The sequence below is a fragment of the Chanodichthys erythropterus genome, chromosome 2, assembly GCF_024489055.1.
Source record: "Chanodichthys erythropterus isolate Z2021 chromosome 2, ASM2448905v1, whole genome shotgun sequence".
NCBI lineage: Eukaryota > Metazoa > Chordata > Actinopteri > Cypriniformes > Xenocyprididae > Chanodichthys > Chanodichthys erythropterus.
This window is the reverse complement of record NC_090222.1, coordinates 7,251,027-7,260,956: the sequence shown is the minus strand read 5'-3', so window position 1 is coordinate 7,260,956 and position 9,930 is coordinate 7,251,027. Positions and strand designations below refer to the sequence as shown.

Sequence of the window (9,930 nt, the reverse complement as noted above, 5' to 3'; positions counted from 1 at the left end):
ATCCCAAATTCAGTATCTCAGAAAATTACTACATTACTTAAGACCAATACAAAGAAAAGATTTTTAGAAATCTTGGCCAACTGAAAAGCATGAACATGAAAAGTATGAGCATGTACAGCACTCAATACTTAGTTGGGGCTCCTTTTGCCTGAATTACTGCAGCAACGCGGCGTGGCATGGAGTTGATCAATCTGTGGCACTGCTCAAGTGTTATGAGAGCCCAGGTTGCTCTGATAGTGGCCTTCAGCTCTTCTGCATTGTTGGGTCTGGCATATCTCATCTTCCTCTTCACAATACCCCATAGATTTTCTATGGTGTTAAGGTCAGGTGAGTTTGCTGGCCGAATTAAGAACAGGGATACCATGGTCCTTAAACCAGGTACTGGTAGCTTTGGCACTGTGTGCAGGTGTCCTGTTGGAAAATGAAATCTGCATCTCCATAAAGTTGGTCAGCAACAGGAAGCATGAAGTGCTCTAAAACTGACTGTGGAAACTTTACACTGGACCTCAAGCAACGTGAATTGTGTGCCTCTCCTCTCTTCCTCCAGACTCTGGGACCCTGATTTCCAAAGGAAATGCAAAATTTACTTTCATCAGAGAACATAACTTTGGACCACTCAGCAGCAGTCCAGTCCTTTTTGTCTTTAGCCCAGGCGAGACGCTTCTGACGCTGTCTGTTGTTCAAGAGTGGCTTGACACATGCGACAGCTGAAACCCATGTCTCGCATACGTCTGTGCGTAGTGGTTCTTGAAGCACTGACTCCAGCTGCAGTCCATTCTTTTTGAATCTCCCCCACATTTTTGAATGGGTTTTGTTTCACAATCCTCTCCAGGGTGTGGTTATCCCTATTGCCTGTACACTTTTTTTCTACCACATCTTTTCCTTCCCTTCGCCTCTCTATTACAGTATTTCAAAATTGCTAAAACACTAAAATCCATTTTCAAAACCAAAGTTGCAAGTGTACAAACCACTTTATTGATTGAATCACACAGTTTGCAGAACTTTAAACACTTATCATGTGCTTAGACACAACCAGCAAATCGGAATCACTCTTTGTGCAAAACTGTAAACACATTGTCATTCACAAAGCACATGTAGCATTGTGGTGCACTTAACTCAGAATGGCACAACACAGCCCCCAAAAGTGAAACACGAGCAACACATTGTTGTCATCGGTAACACACAAGCACTCAAAACTGAACACACCTGTTTCAAATCAGTAATGTGTTGCACCTAATCAGTAATCAGGATATAAAGCCATGTCAGATACAAATGGCATGTGTGATTTTCACAATGGAGGGCAGGAAAGAAGGAGCAAGTGGAAGTGGAAGAGACAGAGGAGGAGGAGACGGAGGAGGAAGAGATGGAGGAGGAGAACATTTCCTATAACACTAGATATACCTGTACATCAGAATAAGAATGGCATCTACGCTAATATCTGTCTCTCTGCTTATCCTGAGGTTTGCCGGGTGCTGGATGCAAGCCGTATCCAGATCAGATGGAGAACCTGTGTCTGGACCTGACTACAACATAGCCCAGGAGACAATGGGCCTACAGATCCAGTTCTGGCTGCATCTATAATTCAGATTTTTAATCTCCGTATCCGCTTACATATATTTATATATAATCTATTTTTAATCTCTATAATAAAAATGTATAATTCAGATTTTGATCTCCATATCCATTTACATATATTATATATATCTTCCAAGGGTTTTTTTTTCCCTCCCAGGACTTTTTTTTCCCAGTGCTAGCACGCTGGGTTTTTCTCCTAGGGTTTTTTTTCCACCCCTGGGAGTCAGCTTTCTGGATGCTCTACAGGAAGCACTACTGAGACGTGAACAGAGAGGTGATGAGCAGGCAGAGCATCCCATGTATGTGGTAATCTGGGACAGTGTGAACTTTCACCATGGTCCTAGAATTCATGAGTGGTTTGAAAATAACCCACATTTTATAAATGTGTGCCTCCCACCATACTCGCCCTTCCTTAATCCCATTGAAGAATTTTTTTTCTGCATGGAGGTGGAAGGTCTATGACAGAAATCCTTATGCACAGGAAAATCTCCTTCAGTCAATGGATGCAGCATGTGACAACATTGGAGTGGAAGCAATTCAAGGTTGGATTCGGCATGCTGAAGGATTCTTTCCCCGTTGTTTAGCAAGGGACAGGATTGCCTGTGACGTTGATGAGGTCCTGTGGCCTGACCATGCCCAGAGGCATGATGCTGAGGCAGAATGATTTCAAGACATTGCTTACTATTGATCTGTTGCATATTTAGTTTGTGACTACATTTTATGTGTGCAAGTACTTGATAATAAAAATATTTTTTCCCTGCTCTGCCCTGAGTGCAGTGTTTTGCATTTATCTCTGTAGTGTGTAATGACTGCTGTGTAGTATTTATGCATTAGCTGGATGTGTGTGTTATTTGAAAACAATGTTTGGTTTTGGTTAAAGATAACATAGTTCTGAAGCAATTGTTTGATATAGTAAGACAAGTCAAAGATTTTGACAGTGTAGCTTAAGTTTGGTAATTTGTGTTTAAGGTTTTGAGAAAGCGAGAGAAACTTTCAAAAAAAGTGTTTTAGCAATTCAGAAATACTGTAATGTGCTTGGACACAGAGCTCTGTGAACAGCCAGCCTCTTTTGCAATGACCTTTTGTGTCTTGCCCTCCTTGTGCAAGGTGTCAATGGTCGTCTTTTGGACAACTGTCAAGTCAGCAGTCTTCCCCATGATTGTGTAACCTACAGAACTAGACTGAGAGACCATTTCAAGGCCTTTGCAGGTGTTTTGAGTTAATTAGCTGATTAGAGTATGGCACCAGGTGTCTTCAATATTGAACCTTTTCACAATATTCTAATTTTCTGAGATACTGAATTTAGGATTTTCCCTTAGTTGTCAGTTATAATCATCAAAAAAAAAAAAAAAGTTTCACTTTTTGAATGGAATTAGCGAAATAAATCAACTTTTTGATGATATTCTAATTATATGACCAGCACCTGTAGTTTGGTAAAATTAGAGGAATAGTTCACCTAATAATGGGAAAAAAAAGTTTCTTTCTAGTGAAACATTTGGAGAATGTCCATGCTGTTAGTTGATATGACTGCTGAAATCATAGAAGGCTTTGTGTGAGGAACAGACTCAAAATAAATTTCAGTCAGTTCATTATAGAAAACATTACAGTTTTTTACGATTGCTTACACACTAAAATTAAAAATAACACACAATTACTGAAACTCTACACTCAAGGAGCAAAACCTAAGCCCAGATCTGCACAACTATAAGCACATTCTCAGCCTCACACTTTTTGCAAAACAGTACACACATTGTTTTGCACAACACTAAGCACACTTCTCTACATTAGACACAGAAATCAAACATAATGTCACTTCTTTGCCATTTCAAGACACTGCTTTCCAAAATACCACCCCTATAAACCAATTGATCAAACACAGCCGTCAGGTGTGCAGACACTTAGGTGCTTACAGTTTTTTCCAATTGCCAACACACAATTTTTCAAACTAGTCTGGTTTTATCAAAACACTTAACACAATTCACAAAACCACACACCCAAACTGCAAAATACCTCATATATCCTGCAAAATGAAGCACTGCAACCAAAACTACACAGAGCATTATCAAAATCAAACTTTTGCATGAAATGGCACACACTTCATTCATATTACCAGATTTTTGCCTAACCACCTACACACTGTTGGGCATAATGAAAAGCACCCCCATCTTTAGTATGCTTTGCCATAATACTAAAATATGTATCAGATTGTTCACATGCACAGAAATATTTGCAGATACACACACATGCTGTTGCAACATTTTATTTTTTTTCCTTCACTACAGTAAACAAGTCAGTACAACATAAGCACAGCAGATATATTTACATGGGACTGAACAAAAATATTCTTACAAAAAAAGTAAACTGAAAAAGAAAATTTCTGAAAAAAAAAATATATTACAGTAAAAAAACAAACAAAAAAAAAAGGCAAGAAAAATAATTAGGCAGCATCTTGCCGCACAGCCGGGTCTGGCCACAACGCCTCGTCAACATCACAGGCAATATCTTCCCTTGCCAGACATCGAGGGAAGAAGCGCCTTGAGTGCCTTATCCATCCCTGAATTGCACCCACATCAATCTCATCACATGCCTCTTCCATGGCCTGCACAAGAGGCATGCGCACAAAGGGCTGCCGGTCGTATACCTTCCACCGCCATGCCGAAAAGAATTCTTCTATGGGGTTCAGAAATGGTGAGTATGGTGGGAGGTATTGCACAAGAAATGTTGGGTGGTCAGCAAACCAGTTTTGGACTGGGGCTGCACGATGAAAGCTCACGTTGTCCCATACTACAATGTACCGGTTTCTTTGATGGTCTGCATCATTCATACGCTCTGGTGGTATGAGAATGTTGTGAAGTCTGTCCAGAAATGTGAGAATATGGGCTGTGTTGTATGGTCCAAGTTTGGCATGACGGTGGAGGACACCATGCATATTGGAGATGGCAGCGCACATTGTGATGTTCCCACCACGTTGGCCAGGAACATCTATAATGGCTCTGTGGCCAATGAGGTTTCTCCTCTTCTTCTGGTCTTTGCTAGGTTGAACCCAGCCTCATCTATAAAGATGAACTCATGTGGGATTGCATGAGCATCCATTTCCAGTACTCCCTGAAAACAAAGAACAAAAATCACTCAATATGGTGTTATCCAGTACACTGGGAAACAATGTTGTGTGTAGTGTACTGCAGTCAATATAGTACTTACATCCACATATGCTCGTCTGAACTCTTTGTTTCTTTGAGAGTTTCTCTCAAACGGCACCTTATAAAGTTGTTTCATTCTGATTTGGTTTCGCTTGAGAATGCGAGCCAATGTGGACAGACTAACTCGTTGAATGTTGTTGAATAAGGTGTTGTCTTGGATGATGTGGCTTTGAATTTCTCGTAATCTGATTTCATTATTTTCCAAAACCAAGTTTACAATGGCAGCTTCCTGTACCCCGGTGAACATTTGGCCCCTTCCTCCACCATGGTGTCATCTCTCAGTCCTTTAGAAAAAATAAAATAAAAATATATATAGGGCTTGGACAATGCAGCCTAAATATTTTCCCCCACAGTAGAGTACATTGTACAGGAAACTTGTACAGTTCATGAATGGCTGATGTCATACACTAAGTAAACAGGTGTCACCCAACTGATACACTATGACATGGGGTATACTACATGTGTACTACATGAAATTTTGGTTACATACCTGTTCTCCAGTCTAAAGGTCCGGATGACAGAGGCGACAGTAAAACGGCTCCAAGTCTGTCCAGCCTCACGCATTGTCAACCCATGGTTGATGACATGATCTACTAAGGTTGCTCTGATTTCATTTGAAAGTGTTTGTCTTCTTTGGCCATGAACTCCTCTACCTGCTCTACCCCTACCTCTCACTCTTCCTCCCCTCTTATTCTCAACCTCCCTCTTCCTCTTCCTCTTCCTCTCTCTGCAATGTCTTCCATTGTTGTTGTAAAAAAAAAAGGTTCTCACCTGTGGTCTTTTCATAGTGCTTACATCCTGATTGAAGTGTTAACAATTAACCACTGAGGTGTTTGGCCAGGTGGCACATGTAATTGGCCAATTAGCTCATGTAGTGTCATTTTGAATGGCAGTGTTTTGAAATGGCAAACATGTGACTTTATGTCAGATTGTTGTGTCTTATGCAGAGAACTGTATTTAGTGAATTTAAAAAGTGCTATTTTGAAATGCAAAATGTGTGTAAAACAGAAAAGGTGTTTAGACTTTTGGAGACTTGAGAAGAAGTTTTGCTCTCTGTGTGTCAGTTTAAATAATTGTGCTGTGCATGTCATTTTAGTGTGTTAGCAATTGGAAAAAACTGTAACTGTAAACTCAACAATCAGGTGCAAGTACAATAAAAAGGCAAAAGAGTGAGTTTATGTATCTTCATCAAAATGAAAGGCAATGTTGCAGAAAGAGGGAGAGGGAGAAACATCATTTTGAATGTCCTGGGCCACCGTGGTGTTGACATCATAATATATGTTGCAGTCCTCCACCAGCATGCCAACTTAGACCCTTACAACACGGCCCACATATTCACATTTCAGACAGACTGCACAAAATCATCACAGCAGAAGACCAAATGGATGCAGAGCAGATGAGATACATTGTCATACGGGGACAATGTAAATTTCCACCTATCTGCTCTGGTCCAAAACTGGTTTCATTAGCATCCACAATTTTCACTCTAATACATCCCATGCTGTCCCTTCCATAAACCCATTGAGTTTTTTGTTTGTTTGTTTGCTTTTTTGGCATGGAAGGTTTACAATCTCCAGCCCTATGTCAGGATGTGCCTCATTCATGGAGAAGGCCTGACCTAATTGATGCAGGGTGTGTGCAAGGATGAATTCACCTTTCAAGAAGATTCTTCAAAAAGATTCTTCCCTCACTTGCGAGAGAGGACATTGCCTGTGATGTGGATGAAGCGCTATGGCCAGATCCAGCTAGGCGAGGAGATAATGTATAGTATGTTTACTGTAGTATTTTCTGTACAATATTGTCAGTTTTTTCAGATGATTTTTTATGTTTGGTGTTGTTATTTACTGTAATTGTAACCTGTACTGGATACAGTATTTTACATTTGTCTGTTGTTTGCTGAGCTAACAGTGTTATGCACACTACTGTAGTAGCATGACAACTGGGACATGTTTTGTTTTTATTCTCCATGTTGACTGATTTGGGTATATGGAGAGAAATCAATGATATTTTCTCAGTCTGCAGCATTGGTCTTGTGTAGTGTTTGGTGAACTATTGTATAGTTGCACTTTCTCCGTGTACTTCATTTACAGTACTCTAATCACTGAGAATTAGACTTGCTAAAAGTGTTTTAGGTTAGCAACAGCAGTGTGTAACTGGTTCAAAAAGATAAAAGTCATATGAAATGTGTGTGTTTCGTATGGTAACAAAATATTGTTTTTATAAAGTTGTGTATGGTTTTGACAAAAGTGTTCCATTTTGCAAATGATCTGAAGTGTTGTGCTACTTTGGTGTAGGGTTGTATTAATTGTGTGTAGTGTTTTGACAAACCGGGCCTTTTTTTCAAAATTGTGCTTAAGCAATCGTAAAAAACTGTAAATGACTTCAGTTCAGAAGACCTCGTGTATGTGCAAGATGTATGAATGACTTTCATGGTTCAAAAATTGAGAAACACGTTCCATTCGTATATGTAAAATAGCAGCCTGGATATTACCCGAAAAATAATAATGTTGGGAAGTTTGGAACACATGAGAGTGAGTAATAGATTTTTCTTTTTTCAGGATGAAATATCTCTTTAACATTACCATGAAACAAAATTAATATATTTTTTATTATTATTATTTTAAGGATTATTGCAGTATTTATTATTGATTTTTGCACCTTTCTTTTTATTCATGAGCCTTTACAATTTTCAATCAAAACAACTTCCCCTCCCTCTTGCAGCGACATCTCTTCTCTGATGTGTTTTTACTGGTGCAAGGGCAGGACAGCCTGTCACTCACATGAGATCAGCCAATAGAAAACCACAACCATCCAATTAGTTCCCGATGGACAAAAACGAGTGACCTGCTTTCAGCCATTAACCATTAGTGTAATAAACCGTACACAAACACACCAACACAGAACAAACTCTGATGACAGAAGACACAATGAATGAGATATCCAGAGAGATCTGTAAAACTTGTCTGTATTTAGATGTATTTAAATATGTATTTTAGTATGCATGTAGCTTATCGTTCAGGACTGATGTTAATCAACTCAGTTAAACCGATTAGAATGATAGTATAATAATCACAATGATGACAAATAACTTGACATCACATGTCATAAACAATGGAGGAGATGCTAAAACATGAGGCATGAAATAGAAATCTATATATTTAGCTTTGTTTAAAAAGCATCTAAAATAAATATATTTAGCAAACGTTAAATCTAGCTTAGCAGATATTAGCAGAGTAATGATGTTAAATGGAGAATAGATATTTTCTTAAATCCTGACAGGCTAAGCTATGTTATTAATCAGCTCACTTTGTTATAATCTCAATACAATATTAATAATATAATATGAATAATTTAGTAGTAATCAAAGCATTAATCATTACTCTAAAAGGAATAGTTCACCGAAAAATTATCATTCTGTCATTATTTACTCTTCAGCCAAGTCAAACCTGTAGGACTTTCTGTCTTTGGAACACAAAAATGAAGATATTTTGAAGAATGTACTGATCCTTCTTTTCCATACAATGTAAGTGAATGAGGAGATATTTAAGCAATTATTCACTGATTATCTTCATATTGAAAACAACAGTGCAGATATTTTACAAAAAATCTCCTTTTATATTTTGCATAAAAGTCAGGTTTGGAACGGCATGAGGGTGAGTAAACGATAACAGAATGACCATTTTTTGGTGAACTACTACTTTAAGTTTTCTCATCCTTTCATTCAGTGTTTGCTGATCCTTCCTCACTGGGATCTGGATTCTCTTCGGTCTTCTCTTCCGGATCTCCCTCATTCTCTGTGTTCTCTTGGTTTTCCTCTTCTGCTCCTTCCACTTGTTTGTCTTCTTCATCCTCTATATCAGCTTCTCCGTCCTTTTTCTCTTCACTGGTCTCATTTGCCTCTTGTTCTGATGTCTGTCCCTCATCCTTTATCTCTCCATCCTCTTCTTTCTCTTCTTCCTCTTCCATTTCTTTTTTTTCATCCTCTTGTTTCTTCTCTTCTTCTTCTCCATCACATGGTGATTCTTCTGTGTTTTGAGCTGGTTCACTTTCTGTTTTAGATGAGTCGTCTATATCTTGACTGGCCTCTGCTGCCTCCTTAATAAAACAACATTCAAATGAGTGTGTGTGTGTGTGTGTGTGTGTGTGTGTGTGTATGTGTATGTGTGTGCTTTTGTTTATATTACATTGTGGGGACCAAATGTCCCCATGATGTAATATAAACCTGAGTTCACCTACATCGTGGGGACCAGCCAGCGGTCCCCACAATGTAAATGGGTTTATAAATCATATAGAATGAGTTTTTGTGAAAAAGTAAAAGTTTGCACAGTTTCCTGTGAGGGTTAGGTTTAGGGGTAGGGGCAGGGTAGGGGGATAGAATGTACAGTTTGTTCAGTGTAAAATGCATTGAAGTCTATGGAAAGTCCCCACAATTCACAAAAACAAACATGTGTGTGTATGTGTGTGTGTGTGTGTGTGTGTGTGTGTGTGTGTGTGTGTGTGTGCCTGGTACTCCATACTTCATGGGGACAAATGTCTCCACAATGATAGTAATACCAGATAGTAAATTTTGACTTTATGGGGACATTCATTCATTCATTCATTCATTCATTCATTCATTCATTTATTTTTGTCCCCATGAGGAAAAAAGCTTATAAATCATACTAAATACTAAATGTCCCAAACTAAGTTTTCTGTGATGGGTAGGTTTAAGGGTAGGGTTAGTGGGATAGAATATAAATGTATGTTCTATCCCCCTTCACTTATATGTTTGTACAGTATAAAAATCATTACGTCTATGCCCCCATAAAACATGGAAACCAGTGTGTGTGTGTGTGTGTGTGTGTGTGTGAGAGCCTTTTTGTGATTTATGAGGACACAAATTTGTATAATGACATGGGTATTACACAGAATACGACGTAAACATGAAATATGAGAACATTTCATGAGTCCTCATATTTGAAACAGCTTTAAAAACATACTAAACAATGTTTTATTAAAAACTTAAAAATGTAGAATTTTTTCTGTGATGGGTAGGTTTAAGGGTAGGGGTAGTGTAGGGGGATAGAATGTACAGTTTGTACAGTATAAAAACCATTACGCCTATGGAATGTCCTCACTTTTCATAGCAAAACCAACCTGCGTGTGTGTGTACACA

At 38.7% G+C, this 9,930-nt stretch overlaps 1 protein-coding gene across 1 annotated transcript in view; it reads right to left on the bottom strand.

Moving 5' to 3' along the window:
* Positions 1–8,492: 8,492 nt before the first annotated feature.
* LOC137028977 (doublecortin domain-containing protein 2-like) overlaps positions 8,493–9,930 on the bottom strand; it is a 35,720-nt gene continuing 34,282 nt past the window's right edge. The window contains exon 10 of the mRNA XM_067398465.1: positions 8,493–8,870. Coding sequence (XP_067254566.1) covers positions 8,493–8,870 — 378 coding nt within the window. The remainder of the gene's footprint in view (positions 8,871–9,930) is intronic.